The 21,678-nt window shown below is 42.4% G+C and overlaps 3 protein-coding genes across 4 annotated transcripts in view; 1 reads left to right on the top strand and 2 right to left on the bottom strand.

Annotated features, from left to right (window-relative positions):
* The first annotated feature begins 1,750 nt into the window (after positions 1 to 1,750).
* On the top strand, positions 1,751 to 3,917 carry gpha2 (glycoprotein hormone subunit alpha 2). The gene is made up of 3 exons (XM_061095626.1): positions 1,751 to 1,871; positions 3,539 to 3,723; positions 3,813 to 3,917. The coding sequence occupies exons 1-3, from the start codon at positions 1,751 to 1,753 to the stop codon at positions 3,915 to 3,917; spliced, it is 411 nt and encodes a 136-aa protein (XP_060951609.1).
* A 2,798-nt stretch (positions 3,918 to 6,715) lies between these two features.
* LOC132996212 (glycoprotein hormone beta-5-like) lies at positions 6,716 to 8,544 on the bottom strand. Its single transcript, XM_061066543.1, has 2 exons — positions 8,344 to 8,544; positions 6,716 to 6,904 (listed from the first exon to the last, which is right to left on the bottom strand). The coding sequence occupies exons 1-2, from the start codon at positions 8,542 to 8,544 to the stop codon at positions 6,716 to 6,718; spliced, it is 390 nt and encodes a 129-aa protein (XP_060922526.1).
* A 6,125-nt stretch (positions 8,545 to 14,669) lies between these two features.
* Positions 14,670 to 21,678, bottom strand: part of ppp2r5b (protein phosphatase 2, regulatory subunit B', beta) — a 30,659-nt gene continuing 23,650 nt past the window's right edge. The window contains exons 8-13 of one of the 2 annotated variants that reach the window (XM_061066078.1): positions 18,916 to 18,969; positions 18,214 to 18,264; positions 17,994 to 18,113; positions 17,238 to 17,365; positions 16,118 to 16,219; positions 14,670 to 14,898 (exon numbers count right to left, since the gene is read on the bottom strand). In XM_061066078.1, coding sequence (XP_060922061.1) covers positions 14,670 to 14,898; positions 16,118 to 16,219; positions 17,238 to 17,365; positions 17,994 to 18,113; positions 18,214 to 18,264; positions 18,916 to 18,969 — 684 coding nt within the window. Of the gene's footprint in view, positions 14,899 to 16,113; positions 16,220 to 17,237; positions 17,366 to 17,993; positions 18,114 to 18,213; positions 18,265 to 18,915; positions 18,970 to 21,678 lie in introns of those variants that run through there. The other variant, XM_061066079.1, reaches the window with a different exon arrangement.

Raw genomic sequence — 21,678 nt, forward strand, 5'->3', positions numbered from 1 at the left:
CGGGGGATTTTAGAGGCTTTTTTCTGAGAATGCAAAAACATAGAAGTCTGAATAAGTTGAGATTTAGTACATTTGGGAGGAAATGCTTTTTTTAAACAAATTCATCTGTTTGAGGATTTCACATTTTTTGCACTCAAATGTTTTGCATGCATTTGCTTTCTTCTAACATTCCTAATAACTCAGTTAACCTTTTATAAAAGTTAGTATAATTTTTTTTGATTCATATAAATGTTATCTTAATTATCTTAATACATTATATCAAATGTATTGCTCTCTTTCAGTGAGGCTTTACACATATAGTTAATGCAAATCAGTAAATTCCATCACTGAATTAAGATGCAGAAGATCCAAACTACATTTATTGTATCTGATGTACATTTTTAACATGAATTGTTTGTATAATGACTTGGTTTGATGGTTTGATTCAATCTGAATCTTTCATACAACTTAAAGTAAATTCTAATATAGAATAGATGATAATCTGGATGAGTGATGGTGAAATATTTTCAACTCTTTCTTGCCAAATGTTTAAATTTATATTTAAAAGTTCCTTTTGGACAGGATGCATGAGTTTCTTAGCTCTGGATGAGGTTTATTGGAACATGTTTAGCCGTTTTAATGTCTTTAAGATGCACGGTTCCAAATCTTGGAGCAGCAGCTCATGACACCATGCATGAACTTTGTGTCTTCATGTTTTAAGTCCCTTTTGCACACACCTTTTAAAGGCAGCATTGATAACATGATTTTCTGAAGGTGTTTCTGTGTTCGAACAACCCAAACTTTTCCAGTGTGTTCTTGGTGGTCTCAAGTGCCCGCCTTCCCACTGTCATTTCCCAAAGTGGCGTGTCGTCTATTACAACCCACTTTCCTTGAAAACTAAACCTCCGGGCGTGGAAACGGCACATGAGAGGAAAAAGCCGGGCATACCCCCCTCCCCCGGTGCCCCCACTGGCTGACATGGGGTTAATGGGCCTCACACACACACACACAGCCACTCACACACAATCCTGACCCGTTAATTTGCTCTTATACCAGCAGAGTAAATGGCGATTCCCAGCGCTCCCTGGGCTGGAAAGAGCTGCCATTTTAGAGGGCAAGGGTCAGGATCGGTAAATTCTCAGGAAAATATGACTTTATTGTTTACACACGTGCTGGAGTGTGAGAGTGTGGGGCACGGGCACGTGCATCCATGCACACTCAGGATCATGCATGTATGTGTGCGTGTTCATGCTCATGTGCGTTCATGTGCAAAACACACACACACACACACACACACACACACACACACACACACACACACACACACACAGGATCCTTCACCTGATTGAGACTTTAATACACGCACAGTGATAGGCCGATGAATCTCCCGTCATGTTCTCAGCTACGTGCACACTCGTACGAGTCGGAGAGGGCTGTGTACACATGTGTCAGCAGGTAGCTGTTAAATGAGGCAGATTGAAAAGGTAAAGACAGTTGGCTATTGTTTTTACCCACACCGGCTGTAACTCAGCTGAGTGACAACCAGCCAGACACGCACGATGGGAAATCACCTTGGCCCGATGGAGACGGTTGCTCTGGGCAACGCTTTGTTTTTAGGACAAAAAGTTCAACAGCAGGAGATCAAGAGTCTTTGAGGCACCAAATGAAAATCGAATGAGTTAAAATGATTATTTTGTATAAAGACTATAAACTTGTGACTTCTCTGCAGTCTTATCATTGCTCTGTTTGGACCCTCTAGGCTTCCGTTCAGATGTCGCCCTGCGTGACCTCACACCTCTGCCTGCTGGTCTTACCAGTGATGTCACTGCTGCTGCTCTTCACTCCCATTGGTTGGAGCTACGATGGCCTCACCCCTGGCTGTCACCTTCACCGTGAGTTACACACACCAGCACACATGGGTCCACACTTTTAAGACCCCAAATCTATTCATGGGGAGCAACAGGGTTTATGGGTAATGTGGTCTTGAGAACATTATCAACAACAGTTCTTGTTGAAACCATTGACTGTATATAAACATGGTCTTTCTAGAAATCATAGAAAATGTGTCCAGGAAAGATTTATTTGACGTGTACTTTGACTGACGTATGGTCTATGTCCTAACCAGTCACCAGGGTACAGGGCTGGACTGGGAGAACAAAACGGCCCGGGCATTTTTTGGCTCAGACCGGCCCACATAATTAGCCGAGCACATCTGCCATTAAGACATTTAGAAGACATAAGTTACGTCAATTTAAAGTAGCTCATATTAAAAGTACTTAAGTATCAAAAGTATCTGGTGTTGAAATGTACTTAAGTATCAAAAGTACAAGAACTAAAATTAAAAATGCAAATTGCTTTTTATAGTAGGTCTATACAGACACAAAACAACCCAAAATGTTTCTCCTCAAGATTTATCTCAACTGACTGAAAAATTACAACAACAATATGCATATAATGTATAATTTTACCAATTTTGAACCCTAGATGCTGAGGTTCAAATAGTAATGGACCAGTGCATCTGAACTTCTATTTAACTATAAACAAGTGCCTCTTGTGTCTGCCCAAGAACATTAATAAACCACAGTATAACCACTATACTATAGGCACACAAAATAAGACACTATCTCTTATCCTATTCTAGAGGAAGTAAAAGTCGTAACAAGATTTCTGAAGGTGAACCTGCGGAGGGATAGACCAACCTCTCGCGCTGCCCCCCCCCGACGGCAAACACGCCACCGGGACCTGCACATCTCAGGAGGGAGGGGGCAGCGAGTGAGAGAGAGAGAGAGAGAGGTGCGCCGTCGGTAGAGGCGTGCGACGCCAACCTCCGCTGCTCAAGTAACGAGCCAGTTTGGAGAATGTATTGAAAATTGAAAATGCGCGCTCACATGTCTGCCTCCACTCGCTCATCATTGTCGAGTCCTCCTCGCTCGTCTCCCGGCGCACCTGCTGCTGCTGGGCTGGTGAACCCGGCACCACATAGGTCCGTCAGTTTGGCACATTTAGCAGCCTCCACCTCCAGAGACTTCTGCTTTTTTTCCCCGATGCGTTTTTTACTCTTATTATCCATTTTAAGTTTCTGTTTCAGCAGCAGCCCGTCCCGCGACTCCCACCGCCAATGCAATGAGGTCCCGCCCCACCCTGGTTTGTGTTGTGATTGACAGCACTGTCAGGGCTCTCTGAGCCTGTCAGCCCATGATTGATTGACAATGACAAACAATAGACCAATAATATGTGTCGATGCTGGCAACACACTGCTAGCCCTCTGTAGCCAATTGGCCGGCCCAATTGGAGGGAATTTAGAGAGGAAGAAGAGAAAAAAAACAAAACAACAACATAGCGGACCAGACCGGCCCACATTGGGTCAACGGCCCACCGGGATTATGCCCGGTATGCCCGATGGCCAGTCCACCCCTGCCAGGGTACAATCAATGCCATGATGTCTACCATCTTTTATATACAGTTATATACAACCTTCAATATCTTATCGTAGTGCTGGGCCGTATCACTAACACAAAACACAAACATAAGCTCATTCGCCCTCTCGCTTCCTCTGCAGCCTTCAACGTGACCATCCGCAGTGACCGCCGCAGCACGTGTAAAGGCACCCATCTGGTCTACGCCTGTGTGGGCTACTGCGAGTCCAGCGCCTTCCCGTCCCGATACTCCGTCCTCGTGGCCTCCAACTTCACCCACAACATCACCTCCGCCTCACGATGCTGCACCATCAGCAAGGACGCCAAGGTGAGGATCGGAGGGAGGTGACTGGATGTGCACCACAACATAAAGTTTCTAACTTTCTTATTCATGGCCTATTGCTTGTCTTCCCTCAGGTCAAAGTTCGCCTGGACTGCCCTCGTGGTCGCCACCACGATGAAATAGAGATCCTGACAGCGAAGGCGTGTCGCTGCGACATGTGCCGCAAGTCCCGCTACTGACATGTCATGAGAGCATGAGGTGTGGCACTGGGATGAGAACCACAATCCCACTCTGAACGATTGAAATATAAGAGTTCAGCACCAGTAACTGTCCTTCATCTGTCTGTGTTGGCTTCTTTTAAATGTTGAAGAAAATTCACTTTAACTTATTTCACTGAAAAACAAATTGGTTCCACCAGGTTACTGTCAAAACCAGGGTGTCCTTCACTTGTCTTTGTAAAGGAAATCAAACGATGGAGAGGCGCCTGCAGAAATACAGAGACCATATGAGTCTGAAAGTTTTACATCAAGTGAAATTTCCTCTGGATCACTTACCCAGTACTTTTATATTGAAATGCAAAATTCCCACTTTTGAATGTCCAAAAAGACGTGCTATATGTGTGGTGTGTGTACTTGTAACCAAATCTTTGTGAGGACCCATAGACCTTAAGGAGTGTGGACATCTTGGGAAAGTGAGGACATTGTGACTCGTCCTCACTTTCTCAAAGGGCTGTTTAAAGGGTTAAGACTCTTTTCAGGGTTTGGACTAGTGCTGCAGATATGTTTTGTCTTGTTTTACAAAATATTTCTGCCGAGACAAGAACCCAAGAACGACCACAACCGCTCAACTTGGAAGGCCTTTGTAAAAATCTAAACTGTATTGTCTTAAAATGCCATTTGCAAAATATTAGTGGTGACGGTCGAGGCTGGGGCTGGTATCCTCATTAAGATAGAAGTTTGTGTCTATGTGTGTGTGTGTGTGTGATTGTATTGTGTTTTCTTTGTTGTGTAAAATGTGATGTGAGGGCGTCTTCTGTAGAAAACTTGATCGACACACACGCGTGTTACAGTATAAACAGTCTATCACAAAAACTGAAACTTGGCAAACCGTTACATATACGCTGCCAGAAATTAAAAGTATTGACACTCATTCACGCTCAAGCACGATGCAGACTCAATTCAAACAAATTCAAACTCTTCCATACTGAACTATATATCATATTATATATAGTTTATATTGAAATATAGTGTGGTCCAAACACAGTGGTCTTAAACTTTCAGGACCAGGCTGTATAACTTGAATAAAAACAAGTGAGGCAGTTATGTCAATGTTAATTCACGACATCGGCAAAGTTTGGACTCAAGGTCATTTAAATACATAGTTTCATCATTTGCAATAACCACTAAACCCAGACACGAGACTAAAGAATGTACAACATGTATTTATATTTATGAATTTGAATTGAAAGACATTTCTGTAAATAATAATATCTATTGATGAAACCAAAGAATGTTTGAAAAACCAATGAAATAAGAAGAGAAAGAATGCACTGTATAGTTTGTGATGAATACGTATTTTCAATAAATTTCTATTCTGCAACTGTTCGTGGCTGATGTGGACTTTTGCTTTATCTTTTACACAAACACTTGTTTCCTTTACTCTAAGGGACATTGCAGTTACTTATTGTATTAACAGGTATAGTAAAAAGAAGACTTACGGTTCAGCTGGCAGGCGACAAAAAGATCTAAACTCAAATAACTCCCCAAAAATATATAAGACCAGACTTGAAAATAACAGTGAGCAGAAGTGAAACATTTGGAAATTCAACACGTGAACAAACCAACTGACCAAGATGGAGGAATAATTGAGCTCAGGTGTGACACATCGCAGCAGGTGCAGACAAACAGAGGAGCAGGAAACAAGCTGTGTCTGAAATCACTCGCTCATCACTAATATAGTCCACTTTATGGTTAATTCACCATTTTGTAGGGTAGATGTTAAGTGATATTTAGCCTATATAGTGGATACATTGTTTCCCACAATGCATCAGGAGAGAAGCCAATGTCCATGATTTACTCACATACACACTCAGGCGCACACTCAGGCGCACACACACACACACACACACACACACACACACACACACACACACACACACACACACACACTCTCACACACACACACACACACACACAGTGATACTGCTGTTTTTTTCGAGCATCCTTACCTGGCTAACCTTATACCATTATACAATCAATATTATGCAGTTAATCAATTGCTACTATTGAGCAAAGATGGAGCCTAACACCGTGTGTATCATTTCAACACATAGCAGATGACACACCTTTTGGAATCCTGGGCCAGTGATAAACTGTGGGTTCCCAGTGACCTCACCACTGCCATCTTTCTGTGAATGGTGTTTGTGCCACGTCATCTGCAAGTCAATAAATCATATTCCTGTTTATAATAACACGAGCCTTGAGAGTATAACTTAAACCTGATATTAACGTGTTGAGTTGAGCCTCAGAGTTAAATTAAATTTCCCAAGCGATTTGCTCTTTTCGTCTAATTTACTTGAAAGTATGAACGCACTAAATACAGGACACCAGAGGGTCTGGGGTCTCAAGTAGTTGCCCACAGTGGCTGGTTGGTAATGTGGCCTGTTTACACATACTGTAGAATAGTTGAAACACAAAATGTATGTGACTATAATGAAAGGAAATGTGGTGTTTTTACACATATGCACAATAAAAAAGTATCTTTACCTTTGTGTTTTTCAATATACAATTAGTTACATCATGACAAAGGATCACAGATCTTGTATTTTAATATGTTTATTCTCATCATTTGATTCCTCCTCTCTTACATACAGCCTCATGTTGAGTATTGATACACACAAGACCTTTAGTCCTCAAGTTTCCTTCTTTCAAAAACTCTCCCTTGCATTAAATGTGAACTTCCTGCTGTCATCGGCCCTCACAAAGTCTAGAAAGTCATATCAGTGAAACAGTCGTTGACGTTGTGAGCTGAACGTGCCTCAGAAGGTCTCACACTCTGTCTCCTGTGTGGAGCAGATGGCACAGTGGCAGTGCAGGGCCATGGGATAGTGGTAGAGAGGGGAGACGTTGGGGGGGCAGCCCGGCAGCCGCGCCGTCATGTGGCGACTACGGCTGTACGTGCACACGCGGTGGTGTCGCTGGATGTAGGGGGGATCCGGCACGGGTTTCTGGAGGATTCACACACACACAGAAGGATCACAGGTTAAAGGTTATAACTTTTGACTTGAGGCGCCTCTCACATTTACAAACAAAAAGTAGTGTCAGTGAACACAGCAAAGTTACAGGGTGTCTTGAAACACACAACTAAAGCCGGCATGATGATGAATGATGCTGTTGTTTTCTGTCCTATAGTTCAAGTCACCCTTAAATATTCGAATATCTTTATATCACTTCTCAAAACAAAGCAACAAAGTGCTTCTCAAAAAAATAGCATAACAAAATATAAAAGCAGTCATAAGAGTTTAAATAAATAAATAAAATCAAACGTGACCACACATTACAATCATAAAAAATAGAATTAGGTAAAATCAGGTAGGATAAAAGTGTGTTTTGTTCAGACAGGGTGTTCCAGAGCCTCTGAGCTTAAATTGTAAGAGCTCTGTCCCCCTTAGGCTTCAGACGAGAATCTGGAAAAGACAAAAGGTCCCTGCTCGAGGATTTCCAGTTAAAAGAGTTGCTTTACACTGAGCATTTAGACAGTTACGTGTCTTATAAGTCATTAAAAGAACCTGAAAATCAATTCTAAAGTCAAAACCAGTCACCATCCAATGGATGTTGTTAGTTACAGAAACGATGCAACATCTAACTTTGTCAGACTCGTCATTAGTTTCTCTTGCTTTATCGAACATTTATCCACTTTTTTGTGTGAAGTTACTGTCTTCATCCTTTTTCGTGTCTAACTCCTCCCAAGATTATAAGATGTGCTTGAAATCCGGGGGAGAAACGAGCAAGTGGGCCTTGATTTTTCTTGCTATGGGGGACTGTGAGGTGCCTTTCAAAGCTCGAGATGATTACACCCTGAGAATTACTATTTTAAATGAGCGAACGCACTCCCCTGAGACAGATCATTAAACGTTGTGGAAAGCCCCCAGAAGTAGAAAGTGACCGTTGAGAAGGTTGTTTCTTTGTTTTGTAAGTGAAACGCGCTGATGACACTAACACTGACGTTCCCACCGTGAGTCATCTCCACTTGCTGCTGATTCAGAGCTTTTCTCCTCCGAAGACACGGAGTCTGACGGCGTTCCTGACCCACTAAACTTGGTTTTTCAATTACTCTTGAGGTGAAATTCGAATCTCTGCACACGAGAACACGTCCAGTGAGAGAAGGCCCACCCTCCCCCGACTTGGAGGGATGTGAGTATCTTTTATGACAGTAGCATATGGGTCGGAGCTGGGAGTGGGTCATCCGCCTCCTTATGGTTTGGGTCGAGTCCTGGGTCATTAATCATTCATCTGATTTCTCATCCTTCCAGTATAATGGAAGCTTTCAGAAATAGCAACGGAAAAAAGTGGCACAGATGCTCTGCCTCTATACTGTGTGAGTTCATGTCTGTGTGTGTGTGTGTGTGTTTGTGTGTGTGTTTCCATGTTGTGTCTGTTTTGTTACCTCCCAGGTGTGGCAGCGCCCCCAGCAGGCCTCCGTGGTGATGCGGAGTCCCTTGCAGCCGGGCTTCTGGGCCACGAAGGAGAACTCTCGCACGGCGCAGCCTCGGAAGCCGTGGAGCGCTGTCGTCACGGCAACGCACATCACGGTTGCCTCTGCAACCAGGAGAATGAGGAGGGAGAGGGGCAGAGGGTGGAGATGCATGCTGGGTATGGAGGATGGGGGAGAGAAATAGAGAGAGAGGGTTAAGTAACTTTGATGGAGGAAAATGATCAGTTATATATATATTATAGTCTTGTATTCATCAACTGCATGTGTAAATATCTTAACATTGTTAGTAACGAAATCAATATTAAGTAAAGAGAATTAAAGCCATTAGGCCTGAAATAACACTGTTGCTGTGAATCAATGACATAAACGAACACACTTATTCAGGCTGATCTCTAAAAATAGATAAATGTTTACATATTGATAATCTATCTGTAGAAGAGGATTATTATACAGTGTGTAATTTAGCACAACACACACCTCCCTCTAGTGACTGTTTTGGCCACTGCAGCCAACAGCCCCACCGATTAGTACACTGTCAAATGTATTAATTGGCAAATTGAACAGTCAAAAGTTATACCTCCAAAAGAAAGAAAGAAAGATTGAACGAAAACCCCGGTTAAATCTGACACAGGAGTTACTTCAGGTCGCTTTGTTGAGAAGCAGCAGTTTTTCTCATTGTGTTTGAGCCGGAGACGTCGGCTTCATTATTCTGCACAGACCACTCAAACTGCACGCTGAACGTCTCACTCACGTTAAAATGCTTCCTGATGACAGAATGATGTGGAATCCTTACATCAGCCCTGGCACGACTCTCACCACAGCGCTCACTGGGACCATAGGCTACGAAACTGCACTCATTCTAAGTAAAATAGTCTATTCACAATAATATTTACAACCAAGTCACTTCAAAGTCTGTTCAAATGAATGTTAAGTTGCTCATTTAAGTTATTAGTTGTTGTATCTGAATGGATGTTGAATAAAAAAAGACACCTCTCACCTTTTTCGACTGAAGATCTCGCAGAGGTTTGAGCTGCTGGACTCCTGTGTGTGTGTCTCTCTGCTCAAGGAGCCAGTGAATGGAACCAATCTGTCCTTGTTATTGTTTTTAGAAGCCCATTGGGGCGGACGGACACTCTGACATCATAGCAATTACAATGAAATACCATTAGAGACCCCAAGCCAGAAATAATGGATACTCCCTGGAAAATACTGATGCTTGTCTATGTTTTCTTAACCCCGGCCTGTATCTCTCTGCATGAACGTGTGTGTGTGTGTGTGTGTGTGTGTGTGTGTGTGTGTGTGTGTGTGTGTGTGTGTGTGTGTGTGTGTGGGTGTGTGTAGTTCTTTATCCAACTAGTTGACTCCCAATGATGTCAGGAAGGTCTGCACTTGACATGACACTTCATCTGACAAAGGACTTGTAAATGAATAAACAGAAAAAAGGCCATTTTACTGGGCAAATTAAAACCTATAAAATAATTTAATTATACCAAATTTACAAATTGACTATGACCTAAAAAAGCATAATCATGCAAGTAATGTATGGTTGGCTAAAACACTTGAATAAGCATTAGTAGGATAAGAACTCCCTAAAATAACAGAAACCATTGTTTATTCGATGTGTAATTTGAATATTTTTGGGGGGTTCATGACCCATCCTCTAACATGGAGGAGGCTGGTTTAATGACCACTGCATTTGAAGTGGCCTTCAAAACGGGACGGCCTTGTTGATCAACCTTCAAATGCATCCTCCAAGGGATGCAGTCGCTGAACTGAGGCACAACAAATAATGTTACTACATTAAGTAATACAGATATTGATAAGTTATTAATAAACCTCTAACCCTAACCCCTGATCAAGAGAGGTCGGGGTTATACTCGGCCGCAGAGACAAACAAGTGTGACACAATAAAACAGCACAGACTCTGAGTGTTTTCTCAAAGTGAAGTTTCATTTGTAGCACATAGTTTTTTTTCCCCTCCATTCTACATCCCCTGTAATGTTACTACAGTAGTAAGCCTCTCTACATTCAAACCCCCCACCCACCCACCATTGTGTTGGTCCCCAAAATATACATCTTCTTCTTCTCCTGCATCTTCCCTAAGCTTTTTCTTCATCACAACAAACACAGACCATTGGGCAGACAGTGCAAATCTAGAAATTGAGTGAAATTGCTACGTAATGCGGTTGTAGGTTTTTCGGTAACATCACATTTCCATTGTTACTGTTGCTCTGACTTATTGCCATTCTATTGTGTTTAACTTTATGTCTTGTCTTTCCTCTGTCGCTCTCCACTGCGTTCTAATCTTTACCGGCTGCCGAATCCAGTCGCACCTCCTCTCTGATTTAGAGTTTTTAAACAGGAAGAAAATGTCGTCTGACGGCGATTGGACGACCAGAGCTCTCTACGCACATATTCTTCTCTCTTGCTTCTTGTTCTGGAGTGGCTCTAAAATGGACGACGGAATTCCCGAACTGAGGATTAGGCCTACTATTGATATCGATGTCACTGAGATTTCTAAAACAGTGGGAGCTGGGGTTCAGTTTTTCCCCCCACGAGTCAGCAGACTGACTGACAATAACAATCAAGAGGGTATGTGAATAAGCTTTAGCCAAAAGAAAATAAAACAAGCTCAGTTTTATGACAGTGAGGTCACGTTTTGTCTCTTTTCGGTTGTGTTTTTTTTAGTTTTTTTTTAGTTTTTTTATGTTGTTGCCTGAATCAAAACAATTATTGAAATCCAACTAAATGGAAAGGTTTGGTTTACGGTGTCTACAGATGTGGGTTTGGAGGTGTTCACTGGTATGAGGCTGTGGTTACACCTAATCCATCAGCATACATCATTGTGGTACTTGGAGAAAACAGGCCTACATAGTTCCCAAACTGGGGGTTAAGTTGATCAGAACAACAAAAAAACTTGTTATTTTATTTTCCTAACTTTATTCAAATTGTTTGTGTATTTTTGAAGTTCAGTCCCCAACTAGAGCAGGCACTGCTGCCTTTTAAAAAAAATGATGAGACTAAATCCTAGGAATCTGTATCATATGTGTAAAACAAATCCTAACACTGACTCCAATTTCTGGCTGTTCTCCAGAGCTTTCAATCAAATTGTTTTCATTAGCAGATGGAGTTTGCCCTGTTTGGAAATAGCACCCTCTTGTGGATGAGGATGCAGTGGCAGATTAGGTGTTACCACAGCCGGATATCACCAGAACGAGTCAACCAAACTTAAAACGTGCATGATAAGAACTTCTGAATCGATGACTAACAACTAAATAAAACTTTGCATGCCAAACTGAGGGCTGTCACTTCAATGGATTTCAAAACCTCGTTGACTCAGGCGTGATGTGAGGTGAGCGTTTTGGAAAAAACTGCTGGTCTGAAAGAGTTTTTGAACGTTTGGTTTATGAAGCAGCCGACGGGCGCCTCTGCGTCTCAGGCGATTTAAAAAACAATCGATTAGTTTAACGATACATTCGGATTCAAACCCTGTCTTTCAGGAAGGAGACAAGGATAGAAATCGTTCCCTATCGCTCTATCTACACACATCTCCGGCTCGCCGACTCACTCACTGGCTACACACCAACACTCTCACACACACACACACACACACATGCGCACACACACATACACAACCTGACCTTCATCTTCAAATAAGGTTACATTTCCTGATCAAATAGAAAATAAATAGCATCAGTATCAGTTTTACACAAAATGAACAAGATCATACAAAAAACAAAGAAATAAACAACATAATTACAAAGCGAAAATCATTTTTTTCATCAAATAAATGTACACAGAAAGTACCTTTAAGACAATGTGAATATCAAGGACGCAACAGGAGTAAAAACGAGTGCGGGGGGTAAACGTGCGAGTGTGACACCCACTTCTTGTTTAACCCCCGAGAAACACAGATTACCCTGAAAGAATGAAAATATTGCTAAAATAATTTTTTTCTGTTTTTTTTTCACCCTCTCTCCTCATCCCATCGCTCTTTCATCATAGTCAGACAAGAATAAACAGATTTTTGTTGGTTCACACCGAAAAAGTTATCATCGTCATCATCATGGTCGCCATCTAGCAGCGTCAGGTCTGCTGAGCCGAAAGGAACAGACGTTCTGGGTTCAGAGATCCAACTGGATTGTGGTGGTTTTCTTTTGGTTTGAGACGCGCGTCGTGCACGTCGTTCATCCTCTGGTGGCCGCGTGTTACGCGAGACGTGCTGATCTGCTTGGATTCTATTTGGTTGTACGCTGGAGTGATCTAAACTTCAACTTAACCAAGACATTCGGAAAAAAGTTCCCTTGTGTACGGAAAAACCCAAATTAAAGGAGCACTCTAACGTTTTTGACCAGTAGAGGCGCTGTGGAATGATGTTTTTGTGAGTGGGTCCTCATCCTGTTGTTTGCGTCGATGCAACTAAAATCTTGATCGACAGTAGGGGGCGCTGTTAAACTACGGTTACGCTAGACGGATTGGTAAACGCGCACGCCAACTGTCACGTCGACATGATGTCTGCCCTTTGAGGCGCTGTGATTCAGTTTTGTCGCTACAGAGAAAAGTTTAACCATAGCACCATATAAAAGGCAAAGAAGAAGAAGAGGAAACACAAATAGAACACTTATGGCACAAGCTTTCTTTCCTTCGAGAGCACCACTTCAGGCTTGTGCACGCTTCTTTGCCTTGACAAACCAGTTGCCGAGGTTTTCCCACAGTTTCCTGCAGAATGCCATTAATGTTGTTAATGAAGGAGCATAGAGACGTCTACAGAGATAAACTCTTTCGCAGTCTCTTGTCTCCAGTTTAGAACTAGACACGCTGCGTGTGCCGGGTCAAAAAAGCCTGGATATGTGCTAGCAGCCAAAACGACGCCTTGCACCGACTGAGATGACGTTATTTCTGGCTCGCGTTGATCGAAAGCAAGAATTAAAAGGAAATAATCTAAAACAATTGGCTTCGCAAGGCCTCACAATGTGATTTGGTGAATTCAAAGATTCCCTTCGTTGGCAAGAAAATCGCTTTGAAAGAAATGTATTGTATTGTTCTTCAAACTTGGAATTTTGGGGGGATTTTTCTACGCAGGTCATCCACCACCACCGACATCGAACATTTCAAAATAAAAGAAAAGCAGCCACCACAAATCCAGTCGCCTCTTTAAGGTCTGTTATAGGGGAAGGCCACTGAATTTCAGTGCTCACATTATGGCCTCGTACATTTAACATGTGACGTGAGATCAGACTTCGAGCCGGCCTTCCCCCTTCGTGGTATCTGCTACACTAGTGTTTCTCCCTTAATACACTACAGAAATATCCAGAGACATATGTATATATATAAAAACATTATCATCATCATCAGTAGTACTTAGAGTAGAGTAGAGTAGTAGTAGTAGAGTAACAAGTAAGAAGAAGGAACATTATTGTACTTTATATCATTATCATCATCTTCATCGGTTGGACCTTTTCGTGGGACCCGACAGAACGGGAGCGGAGTTAGCGCCAGAACCAGCAGTTGAGTCAACATGTACTGTGTGTGTGTGTGTGTGTGTGTGTGTGTGTGTGTGTGTGTGTGTGTGTGTGTGTGTGTGTGTGTGTGTGTGTATGATATTTTGGTGCATGAATCAATTTGTGTGTGAGATTTGTTTGACCTGGATACACTCTGTAGCTCTTTCATATTTACAGCAAGTATCAGTCTGGTATGTGAGTGTGTCTGGTCTGTGCGGCAACAGTTTTGGGACCATTGTGTGAAATTGCTTCTTTTGTGTATTAATGTATTGTGCTATCCACGCATGAAATAAGCATCTGTGAGCAAAAGATAAATACGAGGCCACAGTACAGACTCGGTTGGTTAAATGTTGGGACAAGTTAGACGAGTGTTGAAGTCGTTTTGCACCAAAAGAGAAATTTCATCTCTTGTTTCGAGGCAGGTTTTGAAGCAGGCCAGAGTTTACCGCTTGAGGCACCGACCTGCAGTTGAATAAACCAGCCGTTACTTTTCAATGACGGTCTGCACTTTTGGACGGTATTCATCTTCTGATCTGCAACATAATGTGTGTACAGCAAAAAGTGAACCAGTTTCACACAACTCTGTCCGGAAAAGGGTACGTCTTCCTTTTTTTTTTACCTTGGATCAATGAGTTTGTGCACTCGATGATGCAAGATAGAAAAAGAGAGGATTTGCATGGTACCTTTCTCTGTCCCCCATCACTAAACACCATCAACTTCACATCTTCTCCCTGTCCCCCCTGACCCCTGTGTTACGCAATCCCCGGTGAGCGGCACCTAGGTGGCGCTGTCCCCGGCTCCAGTGGAGGCCCCGCTGGGTTTGGGCTCGGGCTGGTCGGAGTGGGCCGTCTGCGGGGACGACGGGGTGGGCGGGTCCCCTCTCTCGCCTCGCTCCTGGAGGTTCCGCTGGTTCCGGGCGGCCTCGGTGAGCATCTGCATGCGGCGCTCCTGTTGCTCCTCCAGGTCTCGCCAGAGCTCGGTGCGTTCCCTCTCTCGCTTCAGCTCTCTGGAGGAGAGAAGAAGAGAGGGATGAAGAGAGAAGAGGTAGGAAGAGAACGGAAGGGAACCTGATGAACAAGCTAATGATGCGGCCAATGACTGGGAGGCAACATGTTTAGAGTTCTTTTGCTTTCTTTAAAACTGGCACCGAAGGATGATGAAGATTAAGATACATTTATTTGTCCCAAACACATACACAGACATGCACAGGCACACTCATGCAAGGAGGGAAATTGAACCTCTGCTTTTAACCCATCTGGTGCAGGACACACAGAGCAGTGAGCAGCCATGTATGGCATCCGGGGAGCAGATGTTGGGCGAGTAAGGTGCCTTGCTCAGGGGCACTAGACAGGGTAGGGAGAATCCTCTTGGATTTTTGGACAGATCAATCCAGGTTCGTCTTTTTGTTGTTTCTCCGTGGAGTCGAACCAGAGACGAACCAGAGACCTTTTCTGCCCATAGTCCAAGTTTCTGCCACAAGTCCACCGCCTCTCCAATGACAATTTGTTGCATTTTAAATGATGAAATTCTTCCTGGTGAACATCAGCAGGGCACAGTGACGTGTGTTTTGCAAGGTTTGGTTCCATTGCATGTGTAGAGCAGTGGTGTAACTCTCACAGATGCCTTTTTTCTGGATTAGGACGATTTTAACTAACCGAAACACTTCCTCTACCCCTGAACATCACACAGCCAGTGCAGCGTGACAACATTACATCAGCCTCTTTCCGGAGATGCTTCTGCCTCGAGCTCGGAAATGTTTTTATTGTCAGCAACAGTCATTGCTTACTCACCACTTCAGTGCTATTGCCTCAAAAACACTGTCACCACAGGTCTTTACGGGTGCGTGGGATATGTAATAGATTTCAATTGACAGATCCCCCTGCCAGGACGTGGGTGTATGATGGACAACGTACTGAGCAGATAAAAGATCTTCTCATTTCACTCTTAGAAAGAAATCGCATATGATTTTTATTAAATGTTGAACTACTCCTTCATTATTCCCCAGTAGTATCAAATGTCTCGAGTTTGAACAAGTGGAATCATGATGTGGTGCGTGTTCAAAAGATGACCTAAGTGATACATGGTTACAATATGAAATATAATGTGAGGGATAATGAAACAAACACCGTCGAACATATGACTGAAGAGCCTCCAGCCTCTGCCTCTTGTTGTCAAACACACACAAGCACACACTCGTGCACACAAAGCGAGTGAGTCATGCTCACTTCTGTTTCTCCACTTTGTAGGAGGCAGTGAGGTCATCGAACAGCTTGCTGTTCATCTCCATGAAGGTCTTCAGCACGTTGTAGATCAGAGACACGATGGTCCTGGAGGGACAGACACAACATCATCAATCTGATTGGTCGGCTGTCCCATGGGATTGTGGGTTAGGTGAGATACCGACCCATTGGTTATAGTATGTGTAGTCTAGACCCCTGGATTGTTCTTGTGTAGTGTAGTGTTAGTTAATAGGAGGCTTAAGAGGAATCTGATGCAGCTGTGAAGGTAAATAGTAAATAATCTTCATATGAGTACTGGTGAAAAGTAACTAAGTACACTTGATTAAGTTTGAATTTGAAGTACCTGTATTTTGCTTAAGTATTTCTATTTTATAATTAAAAAGTAAAAATATCTCCGACTCCACATCCTTTTAATGTTATAGATTACTCCAGTAGATTAAACATGTTCACCCAAAAAACATGATCTGCAAATAAAATATAATGCATTGATGTTGATCTGACAACTCAGCCGTATATGGAATATTAGATTGGAACATTACAAGGCTGCTAACATGTCAATGTAAAATAACATAATACACTAATGTGATATTTATTACCTCCACCAAGCAGCTCATGTTTTAACTTTCAGCAGGATAACATAAGAACTACTGAACAGATTTCTATGAAATATTGTGGAGGAGTGGGGCCAAAATGAGAACAACTGATACTCTCGTGCATTTTGCTGGTACACTTTATGTAATGTTTTTTTCCATTGCAGTATTGTTTATTTAATTTAAATACAGGATCAAAATACTTGTTTATATAGGCAACAAGAATAAATATCTGCAGATCTCTGTTTTCAATCACAAAAGTCCTCAGCTGCTTTCAGAGGTGTGTTAAGGTGCCTGTTACTTTTACCCTGAACAGAGCTTATAATAAAACCCATTTCTCCTTCTGATTGGACAGATGATCAACAGGGAGGGCTTCATTATCTTGTTACTTTCCATCCCAGTAGTGATACAGCTCAAGGTTACACCCAGACCGACCAGAAGCAAAAAGACAAAAGCTGTGAATGGAGTCATGAGTTTTGTTAATGTGTGCGTTCGTGTCCTCGTGTGTCACTGACTGGTTCCAGTGCTCCTTGGAGACTCTGTAGAGGGTGGCGAACACCAGCGGCAGGATGACTTGACAGTTCTCCTCTATCAGACTGAGGATGTATTCGTTGTTCCAGAAGTAGAGGGCTCTCTCCGCTACCTACACACACACACACACACACTTTTTTCAACATTTCTATCTAATATGATAGTAATTTAAGTAAATCTAATGTAATATCACATGATATAATATAATATACTATCACTGGACTGCACTGACGTCCTTTCCTGTGAAACTTTAACTTCCCATGGCAAATAACGGACTAACTGTACTTTGCTAAATCAAGTCTCTAGTGTTTACTCATTGCACAAATTCTCCCCTGGTGCGTATATTAAGCTTTTATATTTATTCCTATCCTAATATATTCTTTATATGTATACTTGCACAAATACACCACAGCAAATTTCTTGTGTGTGTGCAAACCTGCTTGGCAATAAAAACAATTCTGGATATAATATTATGTATGATAGAATATAATATAACATGATAAAATAATATAATATAACATAACTTAACATGATATAACATAACACAACATGGAAGGATTATTTTACTGTTATCAAGGTTATTAATCCTAAAAAGTTAATGATTAACACAAGTTTAAAAGTTGATTTGTGTCACTTTCTTTGTGATATTTTCCCTGTATCATGACACATATTTTTAGAGAACACTGACAGATATATTCATGCATGGTTTGAATGCAGACAGGGGTGTGTGTAGTGTTAACCTGGAAGTGAGGGCTGGAGATACAAGCTGCGATCTGCTTAAAGAGCGGCTCCTGGACCCTGATGAACTGAGACGGCTCGATCACATCCAGGATCTCCTCGATCTCCCCCAGGAACATCACCTAAACACACACCACGCACCAACACACAATTAATACAGTGCAATAAACAAGATAAAACTGTTAAGATGTCCCAAGCGATTTATTTCATCAGCTGCCTCACCTCTTTCTGCGTGCAGGTTTTGGGCCAGTACTTGAGCAGCCCTCTGATGATCTGCAGAGATTAAAAAAAAGTGTTTAAATAAAGGCCGCAGCCTTAGGCCAAGCAGGGCAGCTGGCTGGCATCTGTTTGCAGCATCTCCATTATTCATACTCTGGCTAGTGTATTAAGAGACATGTTGTGAACTTTGTACTGACTCTCACTCTTACTGTACTGATGTTGATGTACTAGGAAGTAGGTTATACTCTAATTCACCCTCTACCGTGCAGAGGGATCTATACATATGTGAACTATTTAAAGGGTTATAATGAGCTGTGGTTGATTCAGGGGATATTTCCTGTATGTGCAAATATACTTGGCAATTAAAAGAATTCTGATTCTGATTCTGATTCATCCCTCAGAGGTAGGTAGTTTCTAACTGTGTCGGTTTCCTGCTGGTCAGACAGTATACAGTGAATTACCAAGTACTCTAATGGAAACAGTGAAGTTGTTGGCCCAAAACAAAGAGATTATCCCTATGAGTGACATCTTTGACCCACTGTTTGTATAAAAAAGATCCTTTAGTGCAGCGGTTTGTGGAACTTCTATGACATCATCTGACTTTTGTCCAAAAGACATAACAAAAATAAAGTAACAAACCAGACACAAACAAACCAGATTTATCATATGAATTTGATTAGCAAGTGTGTTGTTGTGCAGCCTTACATATTCAGTGACTGTAGCATCTTTCTCCATAAACTGCACCACACAGTAGGCCAGCTGTAAGGACAGAGGAGGTGAGGTTAGAACATGCATACCAGTGCAAACACACACACACACACACACACACACACTCACACACACACACACACACACACACATTCCCTAAAGCTGTCAAATAGACAAAGGGGATCTTAGCAGTTATCCCTCAGGATTACACACTGCTAAAGATCGGAGAGACAAGTTTTCCAACAAGATATGTGTGTGTGTGTGTGTGTGCCACAAGCATGTGTGTGTGTGTGTGTGTGTGCGTGTGTGTGCGTGTGTGTGTGTGTGTGTGCGGGTGTGTGCGTGTGTGTGTGTGTGTTTGTCTCCCTCTACATCACCTCTTGTCTCCCCTATGATCTGCAATCATTTCCCACTTTTCTGCGAAAGTGTGTGTGTGTGTGTGCATGTGTGTGTGCATGTGTGTGTTTTGCGGTTGCCCCCTTCGCCCAGGGCCGGTTGCCGTGGCGAGCAAGGCACCGTGGCGACGGAGACTGTGTGTGCGCGTGTTTACTTCGGAAGGAGTGATGTCACACACACAAAGTCCCTCAAGGGCAATGTGAGATAGAGTTTAGACCTTTTGTCTCTGCCTCTGTCTTTTCTCTTCGGTCCTATTTATACCTTTTGCCTTTTTACAGTTCATTTTAAGACTCTTTGATAAACATGATTATTTCTTATTAAAATAGAAGGCTGGATTTTCCAGTGTTATATATACAGGACAAGCAGTACACCGTCAGACTGTTGATGGTTGTTGGGACAATGAGCTTTGTTTGTTTCGCCTCCTTTTTTCCTTGACCTGCAGCTCCATCGTCTGTCTCTGTCTCTCACATCCTCCACACATTTAATCTCTTTTTGACCTTCCTAATCCTCTTTCCTTCATACCGCGCACCTTTCTTCGCCCACTACACCCAAGCTGCTCCCACCCTAACTTTCCTGTCCTTCCCTCACACCGCAACATGATAATGGCGAAAGCAGGGGTGTCAGGCTTGAATAAAAGTAAAGCAGGAAAAAGGTGAGGATTAAAATCAAGGAGCTCCGCGGTGAAACTATTTAAGGCATTAGCGAGGCATTAGAGGAATGGCTCGGGGTAAATATGATGTTGGATTCCATTTTCGGGACGGGCTTTGCGGGCGCGCAGGGCCGATAGGCTGAGGATTATGGACACCAACGTTTTTTTTAAAGGCTGAGATTTTACCAATATTGATTTGTCAAGGTGACACGTTAAATTAAACTCTATTTCCGGAGATGAAGTCATTGTAGCTTTTTACAGTTCTTTCTAATACTTTATCCGATACTGTACAAACATGGTTATTCATGAACTTCACTGTATTATCCCCTCACAACTCTAAACACTTGGAATAACCCACCATGATGTTTATTCCCCAGCTACCAAGTTAGGCCAACTAGTAAATACCGCAGGTCAAAGTTCAACAAAGATTTGCCTCAGCACAGGAAGCAAATGTTTTATTCACTCCCTCACTCTCACGGAGTGGAAGTGAACAGAAGAGGTTCCCGACTGAAACATTCAGGTTTGTGTGACCGGGCCTTCAAGATCCCACAAATGTACAGGTTCGACCAATCGTGAGTCAGTCTCAGGTTGTCAATCATGATGTTTTCACCTCCTTTTTGTAGCATCTTGTAACCAATTAAACACATCTATTTGACATGTCGCTCCTTTGACTTTTTTGCTTGGTTCATGTGGCTTTTGTTTCCCTTTTTGGGACTGTTGTCCATCTTTATACACCGTCTATGGTTTTTACCTAGAAAATGAAATCTACAAACATTAAGGTTATGTTTGTCAGTTTCTTAGGAAACAAGCAAAAGTTCTATTGCTTTTTCATTTGGCACCATGATTTGTAACCATGTTGTGGTTCCACAGCTCTAACAGCTGTTTTTATAATAACGTAATATGAACATAAACTGGAAAACCCTTCACAGGCCACAGGAAGGATGATTTGAGTGTGTTTCACAGCTCTGAGAAACCTTTAAGATTAGAAGGTACGTGTGTGACGTTAAATTTTTGATATTTAGATCCAGAAGTGGGTCACTCCTGTGCAGCCGCACCTACTGAGCGCAGCACTGCCGTCCACGAGCGCCGTTTCCCCCGTGACCCCTGTCAAACTGAGCGTGTGTGTGTGTGAGTGAATAATGTATGTGTGTGAACCACTGGGAGAGAGAAGCGGAGGAGAAATGTAGGGCACAGTGATGCTGAGACCCAGAATATTCAAACACGCTGCCACCCACAAACCCACACGTGCACACACCCCACAGAACCAGTTTGTGAAGAGCAAACCTTCTGCATAATCAAATACTGTGTGAGATAAATAAAATTCAATTACGCACACACACACTAACACAATAGAGTGGCCACCATCTGCGTCCCTGCACCATCCCGATCACACAAAAGGCACACACCATCTACTTCAAAGGCAAATGCATCTTTTGCAACATTATCTGACTCAACTCTGCCTCCTAGTGGTGAATGTGACAAACTGTGAAGAAACCATTATCCACCACTGCTGAGGTGTGATTCATATTATATCATACAATTTAATATTCCTTACATATAAATGTTATATTCAAGGCAAACGTTTGACGATGCAAACAGTTTCATAAAACACAAGAGACAAATCTTGTAGAATAGCAGATTTTGTTGATGCTGATTAGAACCAAAACCCCCGGGATAGAAGCTACAGCGCAGGAGCCAGTGAAACCAGTCACACA

This window comes from Limanda limanda, chromosome 22 (genome assembly GCF_963576545.1).
Source record: "Limanda limanda chromosome 22, fLimLim1.1, whole genome shotgun sequence".
In the NCBI taxonomy this organism is placed as follows: Eukaryota; Metazoa; Chordata; class Actinopteri; order Pleuronectiformes; family Pleuronectidae; genus Limanda; species Limanda limanda.